Source organism: Salmo trutta, chromosome 15, assembly GCF_901001165.1.
Source record: "Salmo trutta chromosome 15, fSalTru1.1, whole genome shotgun sequence".
Lineage (NCBI taxonomy): Eukaryota > Metazoa > Chordata > Actinopteri > Salmoniformes > Salmonidae > Salmo > Salmo trutta.
In genome coordinates this window covers 33,404,672-33,423,893 of record NC_042971.1, presented here as the reverse complement: position 1 = coordinate 33,423,893, position 19,222 = coordinate 33,404,672, and the positions used below count along the sequence as shown (strand labels likewise).

Sequence of the window (19,222 nt, the reverse complement as noted above, 5' to 3'; positions counted from 1 at the left end):
GCAATGAGCATAAAAAAAATACACATTTGTATCAGTAATTGGCAACTCGTTCTCATTCTGAGAAATAAGCTCCTTCTTATCCAGGTAGGCCACTTGATTTCAACATCTAAAAACAAAGTGGACCGGCTAGCTTGCTGTTCAAACAGGTGGAGACAGACAGGAAGGTCTGTTCTAACAGTTAAACTGTTCTACCTTGTGAGCTAGCAAATAGATTCAAGTTGGCTAGACTTGAAATATAAAGATTAGTTGGCTACTCACTAGCACGTGGGCTTGTGCTTGAGAGATTAACTTTTTGAGACCCAGGTCTCATAAACAGTCATTATTAGTGGATATGCATTGTGCATGGTTCTGGTTAAATTTTTAACAAAAGGGGCCATTTCAGAGTGAATATTGTAAGAGTGATTATTGTAAAAAGGCAGACTAAACTATTTTGAGAAAATAATTGAATTATTAGTGTCTTACGGTTGTGAAACGCTTATATTTAGCCTAGGTATAATTGTAAAAGCCCTGAAATCATTAGATTATTGCTGACTGTTTGAAATGCAGTATTGACCTTTAATTGAGAAGCAAAACTTAGAGAAAACAAAGAAATTGTGAATCGCTCATAAATTTGAAAACATCAGGATTTGATCACCCAGCCCTAAGCATGGTAAGACCACCAGACACATTGAAAGAGCTGTCTTGTGTAGTAGTGGCAGGTGTAGAAGAGGTGAGTGAGTGAGTACAGTAGGAGTACAGTAGGTGTACAGGATTCCCGGTAACCCCACCCTGTTCTCGTCATATATGATCTGGACGATGCTGCGGTGTTTGTTGTGTTCCTGTGGTATGGGGGGAGGGGTCACCGGCTTTTCTGGCTCCACTGGCTTCGCCGCTTCCTCCTCCAGTTGTTGCTATAAGACAACACATAACAGTTAACAAATGAGTGTGTGCGCACACACACACACACACACACACAACAATTATATGGGAAACTTCCTCTCCTCCATAAATCATACAGTTAAAGAATAAGACATGGGTTTCATGCTGCGAGTTTTCAAACAAAAATGTTCATGTTTTCTAATTCCACCTCTATACAGCTCATGGTGGTGGCTGGGCAGGAGAACAAGGCTCCATTTTAACTCAACGGTGCTAATCTGATTCCAGTCTCTGATATGCGAGGCTCATGCTTGTTTTATTTTTTATTTTAAGAGCTCTGTAATTTAACTGATATGCTGGTCTCTGCACTTTCTGAGACTCACTCTGCTGACTGATAGTTGAACTTGTGTGTGTGTGTGTGTGTGTTAGTTGAACTGGTGTCCATGTGTTTACATGCTAAAGGTTATGTAAACAACTAGGTTATAAAAGGCCACCCGAGATTAGGAGCTCCTGGAATACCTTGAGTAAATAAATAATTCCCAGGAAATCCTGGGAAAAGCCTTAGGAAAACACAAAAATTGACTTTCTCCCAAAGCCAGGCGCAGTTCACATTCCTGTCTAACGAGTAGGGATTCCAAAAAGATAGCAACTGTTTTTTGCTCTCCAACTCAAATCCCCACAAAAAAGCGAGTTAATTATCCCTTCACCAGGTCAGGAAGAGAGCTTGATATTGTGAATAATCCCATAGCCCCAGATATTCACCGTCTTCTGGGAGCAAGTAATTCAAAGCAGACATAGGTGTGCAACAAGCTAGCTGACCTGTACTCCCGTGGAAAGCAACTTAAGAGACCCAGAGATTTGCCTTCAAACGCAGCAGTGAAGGCAGGGGGGCAACCTGTAGCGCTGCCTGGAGGAGAGTGGTCCTTGCTGGGACGACTACCTAACCTGTAGGCTTAGCTGGAGGCCCTTTCACCCTACCTGGTTCACTTACACAATGGACTGGCTCAGTTCCACCTCCTTGTCACGGAGACAACAGGCTTTTAACTTGTTTATAACATCATGTGAAACATGTTGGTATTAGAGGGTATGAATGAGTGACAAAAATAGATTTGTTTGGTTCAATCAACATTCAATTAGATGTAATGTTGCTGCAATTGGTTGAAGGGCAGTGTTAAGATCTACTCCAATATTATGTTAATTGCTAGAAATCCATGATAGAAAATATTTCCTATCGACACAAATCACAGAATATTAATCTTTCCAACAGGTCTGGGGCAGGCATGGGGTGTGTCACATCACAAGTGGCCTAACCCACCTGCTTCTTCTTCAGCTTGAAGATCTGCTGCTCCACTTTAGCGATTTCTCTGTCCACACGGTCCATGCTCTGGATCAGTTCCTCCTTGGACAGTTTGGAGGGCGAGCCGTCCTGCTCCTCCCCCACACGGTGCAGCCCTCCTGGGGACTGGGACTCGGCTTTCATGCCACTGAACTGGGTCTCCTGGAACATAGACATAGAGAAAGTGAGTCCACTGCAGTCAATGAGGGTTCAATAGATTGTACATGTTTGAGACTGCAGTCTGACTGCAATGTGGTCACAGAATCACTCAGTCAGACTGTACAGAATCTACAAATCAACTTGTATCCCATATAAATATTCATTGTGTGATCAAGATTAGCCCTTCTGTACCTCGCCTTGCACAAAGTGATGCCCTCAAACATACTGAAAGTCACTGAGGGTTTTAATACATGTCTTTATTAGAACTAGGTAGATAGGCGACGCCCACCTTCTTGACCTCCCCTCCAGAGGCTCTGAGGCTGTCCTGGACCTGGTGGGACTGCAGGGGCAGAACGATGCCTCCGGACAGGGCATTATGGGAAAAGTGGGCCTCAGAGACGGTCTCCATGCGAGGCCGCTTGGCTTCCAGGGCCTCGTGTCCATCGGTCTGCTGCTGGGAGGTGACACTGTGGAACTGTTGCTCATAGCCATGACGTCTCTCTGGAGGCCTGGGGTGGTGGGGACGATACCAGTATTGCAATTCTCGTTAGTAACGTGGCAAGGAAACAAACCACAGATTTACACAACTGTTCAAAAGTTTGGGGTCACTAAGAAATGTCCTTCTTTTGGCAAATTTTGTAATTTTTTGTGTGGACATTTTTTGTCCATTAAAATAACATCAAATTGATCAGAAATACAGTGTAGACATTGTTAATGTTCTAAATGACTATTGTAGCTGTAAATGGCAGATTTTGTATGGAATATCTACATAGGCGTTCAGAGGCCCATTATCAGCAACCATCACTCCTGTGTTCCAATGGCACGTTGTGTTAGCTAATCCAAGTACAAGTTGATCCTTTTAAAAAGGCTAATTGATCATTTGAAAACCCTTTTGCAATTATGTTAGCACAGCTGAAAACTGTTGTCCTGATTAAAGAAGCAATACAACTGGCCTTCTTTAGACTAGTTGAGTATCTGGAGCATCGGCATTTGTGGGTTCGATTACAGGCTCAAAATGGCCAGAAACAAAGACTTTCTTCTGAAACATCAGTCTAATCTTGTTCTGAGAAATGAAGGCTATTCCATGTGAGAAATTTCAAGGACACTGAAGATCTGGTACAACGCTGTGTACTACTCCCTTCACAGAACAGCGCAAACTGGCTCTAACCAGAATAGAAAGAGGAATGGGAGGCCCCGGTGCACAACTGAGTAAGAGGACAAGTACATTAGAGTGTCTAGTTTGAGAAACAGACTCCTCACAAGTCCTCAACTGGCAGCTTCATTAAATAGTACCCGCAAAACACCAGTCTCAAGGTCAACAGTGACGAGGCGACTCCGGGATGCTGGCCTAGGCAGAGTTGCAAAGAAAAATCATATCTCAGACTGGCCAATAAAAATAAAAGATTAAGATGGGCAAAAGAACACTGGACAGAGGAACTCTGCTTATGGTAAAGAAAAGAAAATGTTCTGACAACAGCTCTGGTGGACATTCCAGCAGTCAGCATCTGCGGGATTGTGTTGCGTGACAAAACTGCACAATGATCATGCTGTTTGCTCAGCTTCTTGATATGCCACACCTGTCAGGTGGATGGATTATATTGGCAAAGGAGAAATGCTCACTAACAGGGATATAAACAAATTTGTGCACAAAATTTGCAAGAAATAAGCTTTTTGTGTGTATGGAACATTTCTGGAATCTTTTATTTCAGCTCATGAAACACTTTACATGTGGCGTTATATTTTTGTTCATGGTAAATGCATGGCTCTGGAGTGTACTAGGGCTATGACGATACCAATATTGCGATATTTTTTCCGTGGCAAAAATGAAAATACAAAGCAGAGCAAACTCTTTGGTCCTTTAAAAACCTGCTGTATGTGACATATTGTGTGCTATAGCTTGGAAAATAAATACATACATAACTATATGTGTGACTCTGGATGACAACATAATGCTGCTAAAATGATTATTTATTAGATGTATTACTACCAGTACGCTGCTGGTCATTGATTATTGCAACATCATTTTAGAGAATTTGAGACCAACCACCCAGACAGCTGATGAAATTGAGGAGTATTTCTATCTGTAATAAAGGCCTTTTGTGGGGAAAAACTCATTTTGATTGGCTGGGGCTGGCTCCCCATTGGGAGGGCCATGCTCCCAAGTGAGCGAGCCTATGCCCAGTTATGCGAAATCCAGAGATTAGGGGCAAATGAATTTACTGAAATTGACTTCATTTCCTTATATGAACTGTAAGTCAGTAAAATCGTTTAAAATGTTGCATTTATAATTTTGTCAAGTGTAGATTGGAGGTGGCTGTTGGTATGGTTACGTACCTCTCAGTTCCAGGGTGGAATTCAGAAAGCAAGGAAGGCCTTCGCCGACCCTGCTGGTCCTGCAGGTGACCTCGGTAGTCCGGGACGGTGAACTCCTACACACACACACACACACACACACACACACACACACACACACACACACACACACACACACACACACACACACACACGGTCATGACATGGGAAGCTATCCATAATAACATGGTGGGTGACAGCCAGTCTGGGCACAGTGAACAGAGCAGGTCTGCACAGCCTGATGATAACACATGGCAAGTCAAAGCAAGAACACATCTCACCAAAACAAAGCTTTTGCCAAAACATTTTTTTTCCTTTTATGTTTAAGATAATAAAATGACTTGTTGGTCCCTATACTTTCCATAATGCAAAAACAAAAACGGGCATCATTGCAGAATCCAGCATGTTATAATGCAAGGTAATGCATTTGCTGTATGTTAGGGATAAGGCATTTTTTCTCTTTGATCTGTTGTGAAGAGAACAGTAAAGCTATCGGTGTCCTTGCACCAGAGGCATATTCAGGCAGAGACATATGTCTATGATACATCGACACTATCAAAGGGGAAACCACTCTACTTGATTATTAACGATGTAAATTAAAAAAAATATTCGTACAGTCGCCTCATTGGCTGCATTTACACAGGCAGCCCAATTCTGATCTTATTTCCACTAATTGCTTTTTGACCAGTCAGATCAGCTCTGAAAAAGATCTGATGTGGTTGGTCAAAAGACCAATTAGTGGGGGAAAAAAGTATCAGCATTGGGCTGCCAGTGTAAATGCAGCCAATGAGGCGACTGTATTGTACAAATAGCCAGAGAAGCACCAAGACACTTCAGAGGTTATGGTGGAGCTTCACTGCAGTTATTGGCACAACTACTTCATCAAGCACCTTAGTACCTTGGTCAAACGTGACACTAACATCTATTTAATCTATCACACTAGAAAACAAAAATCGTCTTCTATCAGGGCATGAAATGCTATCAGCACACTGTGACCTACAAACAAAACTAGACATGTCAATGCACTTAACAGAAAGTTGAGGCTTACCTAGAGGAAAAGAACAACCCTCATTTTGTCCATAGACGGTTTTTAAATAACCAGAAATGTACCATTGACTGCATTCAGTGTAAGTCAGGGTCTGAGAATTTTGTAATCAAATCCTAACAAACATGAAATGACCTTCGTGGATTGTGTGTTTTGGGATAACTTTTGTGTTGCCTCAACTGCAAGGAAAACCTTGGGTCCGTCTCTCTCAAACTTTATCAGACCAACTGCTAATTAATCTCAAAACAGTTATCACTGGCAAATTAAATTCAAAACATAGTTTTACTGTACTCTCCAATTTCCCAACCCCAACACTTAGGCCTACACGATGAGCCGCTCCTGATGAGCCGCCCCCCCAGGTGGTGAACGTAGGAAACAACCCCTCCACTTCGCTGATCCTCAACACAGGTGCCCCAGAAGGGTGCGTGCTCAGCCCCCTCATGTACTCCCTGTTCACCCATGACTGCGTGGACAAGAATGCCTCCACCTTAAATCAAGTTTGCAGACGACAACAGTAATAGGCCTGATTATCAACAGTAACGAGACAGCCTATAGGGAGGTGAGTGGTGCCAGGAAAATAACCTCTCCCTCAACAATTCAACTTGAACCCTAAGACCCTCACAAACTCTTACAGAAGCACCATTGAGAGCATCCTGTCGGGCTGCATCCCCGCCTGGTACGGCAACTGCACCGCCAGCAACCACTGGGCTCTCCAGGACACCTACAACACCCAATGTCACAGCACGGCCAAAAAGATAATTGAGAATATCAAACACCCGAGCCACGGCCTGTTCACTCCGCTATCATCCAGAAGGCAAGTTCAGTAAAGGTGCATCAAAGCTGGGACCGAGAGACTGAAAAACAGCTTCTATCTCAAGGCAATCATAATGACAAAGCAAAAACAGTTTAGAAATGTTTGCATATGTATTCAAAATAAAAATCTTAAATATGACATTTACATAAGTATTTAGACCCTTTACTCTGTACTTCGTTGTAGCACCTCTGGCAGTGATTACAGCCTCGAGTCTTCTTGGGTGTGACGCTACAAGCTTGGAACACCTGTATTTGGGGAGTTTCTCCATTCTTCTCTGCAGATCCTCTCAAGCTCTGTCAGGTTGGATGGGTAGCATCGCTACACAACTATTTTCAGCTCTCTCCAGAGATGTTAGATTGGGTTCAAGTCTGGCCTCTGGCTAGGCCACTCAAGGTCATTCAGAGACTTGTTCCAAAGCCACTCCTGTGTTTTTCTTGGCTGTGTGCTTAGGGTCATTGTCCTGTTGGAAGGTGAACCTTGGCCCAAGTCTGAGGGCCTGAACACTCTGGAGCAGGTTTTCATCAAGGATCTCTCTGTACTTTACTCCATTCATCTTGCCCTCGATCCTGACTAGTCTCCCAGTCCCAGCCACTGAAAACATCACCACTGCACGATGATGCCACCCCCATACTTCACCAAAGGAATGGTGCCAGGTTTCCTCCAGACGTGACGCTTGGCATTCAGGCCAAAGAGTTCAATCTTGGTTTCATCAGATCAAAGAATCTTGTTTCTCATGGTCTGAGAGTCCTTTAGGTGCCTTTTGGCAAACTCCAAGCGGGCGGTCATGTGCTTTTTATTGAGGAGTGCCTTCTGCCTGACCCCTCTACCATAAAGGCCTGATTGGTGGAGTGCTGCAGAGATGGTTGTCCTTCTGGATGGTTCTCCCATCTCCACAGAGAAACTCCAGGAATCTGTCAAGGTGACCGTCGGGTTCTTGGTCACCTCCCTGACCAAGGCCCTTCTCCCCCGATTGCTCAGTTTGGCTGGGCGGACAGCTCTAGGAAGAGTCTTGGTGGTTCCAAACTTCTTCCATTTAAGAATGAAGGAGGCCTCTGTGTTCTTGGTAACCTTCAATGCTGCAGACATTTTTTGGTACCCTTCCCCAGATCAGTGCCTCGACCTCATGGCTTGGTTTTTGCTCTGACATGCACTGTCAACTGTGGGACCTTATATAGACTGGTGTGTGCCTTTCCAAATCATATCCAATCAATTGAATTTACCACAGGTAGACTCCAATCAAGTTATAGAAACATCAAGAATGATCAATGGAAACAGGATGCACCTAAACTAAAATGTCAAGTCTCATAGCAAAGGGTCTGAATACTTATTTAAATAAAAGGCATGTTTTTTGTTCAATACGTTTGCAAAGACATATCTAAAATGTTTTTTGCTTTGTCATTATGGGGTATTGTGTTTAGATTGATGAGGGGTAATTTTTTTAATCAATTTTAGAACAAGGCTGTAATGTAACAAAATGTGGAAAAAGTCAAGGGGTCTGAATACTTTCCGAATGAGGATTTATAAAGTCAGGCACATTTAACAGTTAGGCTATTGATTATAGACCTAATTAAGTTAGTGTTTCCTCTCTCCTTACTTTTCTTAGATAATAAGGCAAGGGCTGTTTTCTAATCTCCTCATTCTGTCTCCATGCATTGTTCTCAACGCTAATATGCTGGTTAACTTTGCTATTATGCACATAGCAATAAATTAGGCGCCAATTCAACAACACAGTGATGTGTTTCTGAACCGTAGACAGCGACCACTATCCAACATGGGAGAAAGCACATTTGTTATAAAATGTTTTTTTTTTTAAATGTTTCTTACATAATATAACCAGATACAATTTCAGTAGCACATGTCTGAGAATGATGGACGGTGCCCTCACAACTGCCTCCACAATGGATCAATCCACTCAGAGAGGCGCGAATCAGACAGGTGTCTTGTACCCCATGATGATTTTTTTTTTGCTACTGCCTATCCACCAAACAATCGACTAAAATGGGCCCAGCCCTAATCTATATTTGTTAGGCTTGGGTGATATAGCATTTCTACGTATACCGGGGGCTGCGTGCTACGCCACTGCTTACAACTATAAGAAATCTAAGATGTGTCACAAATTATATCCAGCTCAGGGCTTCAGCAATGTATTTGGTTTGCTAACTTGCTAGCTAAGTGACTAGATGTCAATATCAAGTTTCTTGGTTACTAGCCTGACTACCAGTCTCTTTAGCGAACATTCCACTCCTTGTCGTTGCCAAAAAGACAGGCCCTCATTAATGAGTTGGAGGAGAACAGAGGAGTTGATCCCGATTCAATAACCATCACAGCTATCCTCCAATCACAACTATTATCCAAATATTGGAACGCTATGACTTTTCTGTTCTCTATACAGAACACGTTGGTATCTGGTTGCTAAGAAAAAAAATGTTTGTCCAGACGAAAGCAGTCTGTTAAAAGTTGCTAGTTTACGTGTAAATTCTCAAACTAAATACATACTGCAATTCCAAAGCCTCAAAACACAACTTGCCTAGCAAACAACTAAATGTTTGTTTTTGACTAATCCATGCTGTCGTGGAAAATGTTAATGTCATTCCCAACAACCAATACGCAACTCCACCGTAAATCCAGCTGCATAATAAACATTGAGATTACAGAAAGGCCAGTCTCTTTGGCAATGACATGGAGTGGAAAGTTAGCTAAAAGACATGTACCCAGACTAGAGAATTAATTTATTAATTGCCATTTTAAAATTAAAAAATTGCACTCCAAAAAACAAAAACCTACAGACACACACAAACAATTACTACATCTCATCTGCCCGGACCCGCATGCTCACACCCCCATCCCTAGTGCCTACATTATTTTTGGCCACATGGTATTAAAATTGTACCAAATGTGTTATCCTCGGTCAATAATGCTATTTCAATAACAAATCATTACCGATTTTTCCCATTGTGTCAATTTATGGCGGATTGATTGACTTCCGAGTTTCTTGTATATGTTTTTTCATGATGAAAAGAGAATCATCCAGCCCATTGGGTATGGTCAGTACACCCCCATATGCCATGTCTTGAAATATGTAGACAGACATATTTCTAGCTCCACTCACAACTTCTGGACTTTATAGCATTCCCAGAAAGCATGGACTACTGAGTCATTAGTTTTACACTTGAAACATAACTCTGCCGTTGTGTACACTAATTCCAGTAGAAACTAATGTATAGAATTTATTATACATAATTCACAAATTCTACAGCACTTTCGTTAACTGTAATTTTATTAGTTATGCTCCAACTTTTCCTCCATCTTGTGCCAACATCAGTTCTTTTTAAGTCTTAGTTCCAATAGTTTATATTTTTTTCTAAGAGATGTTCAGTTGAATATGCTCTCTGCAACATTTTGTATATCTTCCCTATCATATGAAAATAATTTTCTGACTCAAATAAGATTCCCTCAAGGTTACCCTCAATGTCCAAAATATTTCAAAATTAAATTGTAATATGTAACTTAAGTTGCACGTATTTGAAACTATCTACAATGGCCAGTTCAAAATTACTTTTTAATTCTGTCATGGAAATAAATGTATTTCCTGTTAAAAAAGTAATTTACGGTTTCAATGCCTTTAGTTTTCCATGTGGACCAATTTTTTAAAAATTAAAAAATCTGAATGTGAATTCTGAAAACCTATCCAGGGATTGTTCCATAAGGTTGTGTTTTTAGGGAGTGATGTTGGTTCTTCTAGAATACATTAGTTAACATTCTCTCAATTGTAAATATTTCCAGAAATGTCCCTTGTCTCCCACATCATATTTTTGTACAAAATCTGAGTATGACATTAAAACATCATTGTACAGATCATCTACAGTATGAATTCCTTTCATTTGCCACTGTTTCCAGTAGACAGACTTCTTACCTATCCATAGCCTTGGATTCTGCCACAATGATGAGTATCCTTGTTTCAGATGTGAAATTCCACACAATTTGTGTACCGTTCTCCACACCTCTTTTGAGTGTAAAACAACTGGGTTCAAAGTTAACAGACCATGTGACAGAGTATCAACAGGAGTAAAAGGATCATTTAGTTCCTGTTCTATTGTTATCCAATCCAAGCCAGCATCCCCTTTGCCCCAATGTTTCGCCAATTTAGCCATTTCAAATGATAAATTGTACAATTTGACATCTGGTAAAGCCAAGCCTCCTACATCCCTTGGTGAGCACATAGGATTAATATCTAAACTGAGTATACTTACAGTGCCTTGCAAAAGTATTCATCCCCCTTGACGTTTTTTCCTCATGAGATTTAAGAGCCTGCTCATATTATCAGTTGAGGTCCTGTTCTTAATAAATCCAACTTGGTCACTATGTATAATATTAGGTAGTGCCTTCTCTAAGTGTATCGCAAGGGTCTTAGTAAGAATCGTACAGTCCACATTAAGGAGGCTGATGGCTCTAAAATTCCCCAGGTTCTGTAGTATCTCTATCCTTTTTAGGAATCAGCAATATCAAAGTCTCATTAAAAAGGTGTCCGGAAAAGAGCATTTTTAAATGCCTCCTGGTAAACCACTGTCAATACAGGTACAGTAATGTCAATATACTTCTTGTAGAATATTCTATAGGTAGGCCATCCAGACAAGGTGATTTCCCTGCTTTCATAGATAAAATGGCAGCTCTAACCTCCTCTTCTGTTATAGTAGTCCAGTTCCTCTACCTGGCTATCTTTAGGCTGAACAGGAGGATGTATATAAATTGTCATAAAAAAAATGTTCAAACACACTGTTTATCTCTTTGGATGAGGACACCATCTTATTCCCTTCTTAATTGCTGGAATTACATTAGATGTGTTCTGCATTTTTTTGTTGTCTTGTTAGTAGCTATTATTTTCCCTCCAATATATGCTTTTGAAACCTCTATCTTTTCAGTTGAGCCTATGTTGATCAAAAAACAAATAGGATCTAAGATAATCTACTAGTGATTGGCTAAATATCCAATATTGTAATAGCATGGTGTGGAGTCTAAATCTACCCTTCACATTGTCAGAGTTTATAGAAACATGTAACTCTACTATAGCATGATCTGTGAGGGCAATGGGCCCAATCTTGGAATCAATCACATTATTAATCTTAGACATCAAGAATAAATATATTCTGGAGTCTGTCTTATGACAGTGGGAGAAAAAAGTATATTATCTATCATTAGGATGACTAATCTCCATATGTCTGTAAGGACCATATCTTCTGCAAGCATATGTATTGGAAGTTTATCCTTTGGTGTGGAGTTACCTGTAAATTTACTTCTATCAATAATATTGTCCATCACTTGGTTAAAAAGTCTCCAGCAAGGACGATCTGCCCTCCATATTTTCCAGTATAACGTTAACCTCGTGAATTTTTTTTTTTTTTTTAATAATACTAAAAATCAAATCTGAGTCCTCCTTATTGGGAGATGAGAGTTGTAGTCGGAAGTTTACATCAACGTAAGTTTGAGTCATTAAAACTCGTTTTTCAACCACTCCACAAATTTCTTGTTAACAAACTATAGTTTTGGCAAGTCGGTTAGGACATCTACTTTGTACATTGTTTACAGACAGATTATTTCACTTAATCACAATTCCAGTGGGTCAGAGGTTTACATACACCAACATGACTGTGCCTTTAAACAGCTTGGAAAACTCCAGAAAATTGTCATGGCTTTAGATGCTTCTGATTGACTCATGATATCAATTAGCCTACTGGAGGTGTACCTGTGGATGCATTTCAAGTCCTACCATCAAACTCAGTGCCTCTTTGCTTGACTTCATGGGGAAAAAAATCAAAAGAAATCAGCAAAGACCTCAGAAAAAAAATTGTAGACCTCCACAAGTTTTGGGAGCAATTTCCAAACGCCTGAAGGTACCACGTTCATCTGTACCAACAATAGTACGCAAGTATAAACACCATGGGACCACGCACCCATCATACCGCTCATCTCCTAGAGATGAACGTACTTTGGTGCGAAAAAATGCAAATCATTCCCAGAACAAAGGACCTTGTGAAGATGCTGGAGGATACAGGTACAAAAGTATCTATATCCACAGTAAAACAAGTCCTATATCGATATAACCTGAAAGGCCGCTCAGCAAGGAAGAAGCCACTGCTCCAAAACCGCCATAAAAAAAGCCAGACAACGGTTTGCAACTGCACATGGGGACAAAGATCGTACTTTTTGGAGAAATGTCCTCTGGTCTGATGAAAGAAAATAGAACTGTTTGGCCATAATGACCATCGTTATGTTTGGAGGAAAAAGGGGGAGGCTTGCAAGCCGAAGAACACCATCCCAACCATGAAGCACGGGGGTGGCAGCATCATGTTGTGGGGGTGCTTGCTGCAGGAGGGACTGGTGCACTTTACAAATAGATGGCATGATGAGAGGAAAATTATGTGGATATATTGAAGCAACATCTCAAGACATCAGTCAGGAAGTTAAAGCTTGGTCGCAAATGGGTCTTCCAAATTAACAATGACCCCAAGCATACTTCCAAAGTTGTGGCAAAATGGCTTAAGGACAACAAAGTCAAGGTATTGGAGTGGCCATCACAAAGCTCTGACCTCAATCCCATAGAAAATTTGCCGGCAGAACTGAAAAACCGTGTGCGAGCAAGGGGGCCTACAAACCTGACTCAGTTACACTAGCTCTGTCAGGAGGAATGGGCCAAAATTCACCCAACTTATTATGGGAAGCTTGTGGAAGGCTACCTGAAACATTTGACCCAAGTTAAACAATTTAAAGGCAATGCTACCAAATACTAACTGAGTGTATGTACACTTCTGACCCACTGGGAATGTGATTAAAGAAATAAAAGCTGAAATAAATCACACTCTCTACTATTATTCTGACATTTCACATTCTTAAAATAAAGTGGTGATCCTAACTGACCTAAGACAAGGAATTTTTACTAGGATTAAATGTCAGCAATTGTGAAAAACTGAGTTCAAATGTATTTGGCTATGGTGTATGTAAACTTCCGACTACAACTGTATATGTTACATAATACTACCTTAATCCTATTTATAAAAGAGCCTCAATGCAGATAAACCTGCCAAACACTATGTTGCTTCAACATTACAAAATGTATTTTGCTTATCAGAATAAATCACCCCATTTTGTTTGGAATTAAATGAGCTATGATAAACTTATGCAACCAGGCCTCCTCTTTCAGTGCCTCTATCTGTAATTCCTGTATTAACACAAAATCCGCCTGTTTTGATTTTAAATATCAAAATCTCTTTTCTCTTCACTTGGTTACCACAACCATTTCTGTTCCAAGAGATTATGTTTCCATAACCATTAGCCATATTTGCTCTGAGTAGTTACAGCCTGTGAGCGTGAAGTGTCCCATTTAACACCCATGACAACTCTAATGAACATCATTATATAACATTTCACAATATATGCTCCAGCTGTACAATAAAAGTGTAAATAAACATAGAAAACCAATCCCAAATAAAACAAAGCAACTTGGAACGTAACGTTGCTTCTAAATGAGTCAATCATTGAAGAAATGTCTTCGATGCTGCAGAAGATACCCTGCGGTCTCAACTGAAAATTCTTTATCGTCCGTGAGGTGCTTGAAATGATAAATTAGCAACACCACACAGAGTACCGCAAACACATAAGCTACCTTCACTTATACTGTAAACAGCATACAATTCAACTTGTATTTGACCTTCTCTCGTCTTCTTTATCTAGGCTAAACACCTTGCTCTAGCAAGAATATCTCTGCCTCCACGTTGTCCTTGAAAATTATTTGCATTCCCTTCCAAGTAAACAGCAGTGTCGCTGGGAATGCCAGTGTGTGCCTGACGTTCTTCTTGAGTAGTTGTTTCTTCGCAGTTGCAAACTTCTTCCTCTTCATGGCCAGCTCCTTGGACAGGCCCGGGAAGAAAAAAAACAAATGCCGGCTGCCTTCCCAATGAACGCCACCCTTATCTTTCGCCACTTTAAGTACCTTGTCCCGGGCTGTATAGTAGGAAGCGGATGAAAACCGTTCTTGGGGGCCCATTCTCATCAGGCATGGTTAAGCTGCGATGGGTTCGGTTCAATTTCGAATTTGTGCCTGTCGACAAATCCAAATCCTTCTGCAATGATTTTCTGCACACACGAGATTAGTCTACCGCCGGCCTCATGCCCCTCTTTCAAATGAACCAATCTCACTGTTAATGAGTTCTTCGACACGATTCCACAATATGACCAACTTTTTCTTGTGATTCTCATTACCCTTCTCCAGATGGGAGATGGCCTCCACTGTCGAAATCTGTCCCTCTGCCCAATCCATCCTCTCTTGTATCACATCAACTTTTTTCCTTTAGCTCGGTAGTTGTTTTTATCATGGAGACGTCGGATGCAACATCAACAATATCATGTTCATCTTTCCCATTTGCTCAAATAGATCCTTCAGATTTATCGATTTCTCTGGGTTTACGTGTTGATCAATGTCTTGGTGGGGGATTCGGGAGGATTTACTGTTTGTTTGCTAGTCGATGTGGCCTTCTGAATACTGCGTGTTAGGCTTGAATACGTTTTTAGTATGTGTCGACATTCCAATAACACCACTTTAGCAGGATGTTTCAAAATGTAAATTCTTTATATTAAACTGTCAACATATTAAGACATATGAAACTGTATGCTGTTGAATTTCAGTATTTACATGCGGGTATTAGGAGCGCTCTAAAGTGCTGTCATCAAATTTGATCTGATCTTCATCTAGGTCACAACAATAGACAAACATAGTGTGCTTAAACTAATAATAGAAATTATTGTATTTTTCTTGTCTATAATGAATAGATCATTTAAACATTCACAGTGTAGGTTGGAAAAAGTATGTGAACCCCTAGGCTAATGACTTCTCCAAAAGCTAATTGGAGTCAGGAGTCAATGAGACAAGATTGGAGATGTTGGTTAGAGCTGCCTTGCCCGATAAAAACACTCACAAAATTTGAGTTTGCTATTTACAAGAACCATTGCCTGATGTGAACCATGCCTCGAACAAAAGAGATCTCAGAATACCTAAGATTAAGAATTGTTGAATTGCATAAAGCTGGAAAGGGTTACAAAAGGATCTCTAAAAGCCTTGATGTTCATCAGTCCACAGTAAGACAAATTGTCTATAAAATTTGGAAAGTTCAGTACTTTTGCTACTTTCCCTAGAAGTGGCCATGCTGCAAAGATGACTGCAAGAACACAGCGCAGAATGCTCAATGAGGTTAAGAAGAATCCTATAGTGTCAGCTAAAGACTTACAGAAATCGCTGGAACACGCTAACCTCTCTGTTGACGAGTCTACGATACGTAAAAGGACTGACTTTGTGTTAGCAAGCCAACGTTTAATTACTTCTGCGTTATGAAAGGAACTAGACACGGACACGAATGATCCATTGGTAGTTTGTTGTAACCAAGTATTGGTGCTAAGCGTGTTATTGGATGCTAGAATGCTAGTTAGCTACGGCGTCATAGGATACGGTGCACTGGGTGGGTTTCACAGAAGAATACTGTACCAAGTTATCTAGCTGTATAAACTAAGTTTGAGCCTATTCCTGGAAACATTGAACCCCTGTAGTTTACATCAATTATAATTTCTAAGTGGAAGTTGGAATAGTTATATTTGAGTGTTTCAGTAAATGGTTAGTGAGGGAGGCCCTGCTCTCTCGCTTCCCCAGTTGTTTAGTTAATTTTCTTTACAATCTCATTTGCATTAGCGTAGCCTCTCCTGTAGCCTGTCAACTATGTGTCCGTCTATCCCTGTTCTCTCCTCTCTGCACAGGCCACACAAACGTTTCACACCGCATGACCGCTGCCACTCTAACCCGGTGGTCCCAGCGAGCACGACTCACGTGGATTTCCAGGTCTCCTGCAGCCTCTGGAACTGCCGGTCTCAGCCTATGCTACCCTCCACTCCCTCGACTTCTTGGCGCTGACGGAAACATGGATTACCACAGAAAACACTGCTACTCCTACTGCTCTCTCCTCGTCTGACCACGTGTTCTCGCATACCCCGAGAGCATCTGGTCAGCGGGGTGGCGGGACTGGAATCCTCATCTCTCCCAAGTGGACATTCTCTCTTTCTCCCCTGACCACTCTGTCTATTTCCTCCATTGAATCCCATGCTTTCACAATCACTAGCCCATTCAAGCTTAACATCCTTATCATTTATCGCCCTCCAGGTTCCCTTGGAGAGTTCATCAATGAGCTTGACGCATTGATAAGTTCCTTTCCTGAGGATGGCTCACCCCTCAATTCTGGGTGACTTTAACCTCCCTACGTCTACCTTTGACTCATTCCTCTCTGCCTCCTTCTTTCCACTCCTCTCCTCTTTTGGCCTCACCCTCTCACCGTCCCCCCCTACTCACAAGGCAGGCAATACGCTTGACCTCATCTTTACTAGATGCTGTTCTTCTACCAATCTCACTGCAACTCCCCTCCAAGTCTCCGACCACTACCTTGTATCCTTTTCCCTCTCGCTCTCCTCCAACACTACTCACTCTGCCCCTACTCAGATGGTATTGCGCCGTCGCAACCTTCGCTCTCTCTCTCCTGCTACTCTCTCCTCTTCCATCCTATCATCTCTTCCATCTGCTCAATCCTTCTCCAACCAATCTCCTGATTCTGCCTCCTCAACCCTCCTCTCCTCCCTTTCTGCATCCTTTGACTCTCTATTTCCCCTATCCTCCCGGCCGGCTCGGTCCTCCCCACCTGCTCCGTGGCTTGACGACTCATTGCGAGCTCACAGAACAGGGCTCCGGGCAGCCGAGCGGAAATGGAGGAAAACTAGCCTCCCTGCGGACCTGGCATCTTTTCACTCCCTCCTCTCCACATTTTCTTCCTCTGTTTCTGCTGCTAAAGCCACTTTCTACCACTCTAAATTCCAAGCATCTGCCTCTAACCCTAGGAAGCTCTTTGCCACCTTCTCCTCCCTCCTGAATCCTCCTCCCCCCTCTCTGCGGACAACTTCGTCAACAGTTTTGAAAAAAAGGTTGACGACATCCAATCCTCGTTTGTTAAGTCAAACGACACCGCTGGTCCTGCTCACATTGCCCTACCCTACGCTTTGACCTCTTTCTCCCCTCTCTCTCCAGATGAAATCTTGCGACTTGTGACGGCCGGCTGCCCAACAACCTGCCCGCTTGACCCTATCCCCTCCTCTCTTCTCCAGACCATTTCCGGAGACCTTCTCCCTTACCTCACCCCGCTCATCAACTCATCCTTGACCGCTGGCTACGTCCCTTCCGTCTTCAAGAGAGCGAGAGTTGCACCCCTTCTGAAAAAACCTACACTCGATCCCTCCGATGTCAACAACTACAGACCAGTATCCCTTCTTTCTTTCCTCTCCAAAACTCTTGAGCGTGCCGTCCTTGGCCAGCTCTCTTGCTATCTCTCTCAGAATGACCTTCTTGATCCAAATCAGTCAGGTTTCAAGACTGGTCATTCAAATGAGACTGCTCTTCTCTGTGTCACCGAGGCTCTCCGCACTGCTAAAGCTAACTCTCTCTCCTCTGCTCTCATCCTTCTAGACCTATCTGCTGCCTTTGATACTGTGAACCATCAGATCCTCCTCTCCACCCTCTCCAAGTTGGGCATCTCCGGCGCGGCTCACTCTTGGATTGCGTCCTACCTGACAGGTCGCTCCTACCAGGTGGCATGGCGAGAATCCGTCTCCGCACCACGTGCTCTCACCACTGGTGTCCCCCAGGGCTCTGTTCTAGGCCCTCTCCTATTCTCGCTATACACCAAGTCACTTGGCTCTGTCATATCCTCACATGGTCTCTCCTATCATTGCTACGCAGACGACACAAAAAATTATCTTCTCCTTTCCCCCTTCTGATAACCAGGTGGCGAATCGCATCTCTGCATGTCTGGCAGACATATCAGTGTGGATGACGGATCACCACCGCAAGCTGAACCTCGGCAAGACGGAGCTGCTCTTCCTCCCGGAGAAGGACTGCCCGTTCCATGATCTCGCCATCACGGTTGACAACTCCATTGTGTCCTCCTCCCAGAGTGCTAAGAGCCTTGGCGTGACCCTGGACAACACCCTGTCGTTCTCCGCTAACATCAAGACGGTGACCCAATCCTGTAGGTTCATGCTCTACAACATTCGCAGAGTACGACCCTGCCTCACACAGGAAGCGGCGCAGGTCCTAATCCAGGCACTTGTCATCTCCCGTCTGGATTACTGCAACTCGCTGTTGGCGGGGCTCCCTGCCTGTACCATCAAACCCCTACAACTCATCCAGAACGCCACAGCCCGTCTGGTGTTCAACCTTCCCAAGTTCTCTCACGTCACCCCGCTCCTCCGCACACTCCACTGGCTTCCAGTTGAAGCTCGCATCTGCTACAAGACCATGGTGCTTGCCTACGGAGCTGTGAGGGGAACGGCACCTCCGTACCTTCAGGCTCTGATCAGTCTGTACACCCAAAGAAGGGCACTGCGTTCATCCACCACTGGCCTGCTCGCCTCCCTACCTCTGCGGAAGCACAGTTCCCGCTCAGCCCAGTCAAAACTGTTCGCTGCTCTGGCACCCCAATGGTGGAACAAGCTCCCTCACGACGCCAGGACAGCGGAGTCAATCACCCCCTTCCGGAGACACCTGAAACCCCACCTCTTTAAGGAATACCTGGGATAGGATTAA

General features: G+C 42.7%; 1 protein-coding gene across 1 annotated transcript in view; it reads right to left on the bottom strand.

Annotated features, from left to right (window-relative positions):
* Positions 1–19,222, bottom strand: part of ncor1 (nuclear receptor corepressor 1) — a 117,644-nt gene that overhangs the window by 83,616 nt on the left and 14,806 nt on the right. Inside the window, exons 3-6 of the mRNA XM_029691136.1 lie at positions 4,685–4,779; positions 2,640–2,859; positions 2,171–2,353; positions 768–890 (exon numbers count right to left, since the gene is read on the bottom strand). Of these exons, the coding sequence (XP_029546996.1) occupies positions 768–890; positions 2,171–2,353; positions 2,640–2,859; positions 4,685–4,779 (621 nt within the window). The remainder of the gene's footprint in view (positions 1–767; positions 891–2,170; positions 2,354–2,639; positions 2,860–4,684; positions 4,780–19,222) is intronic.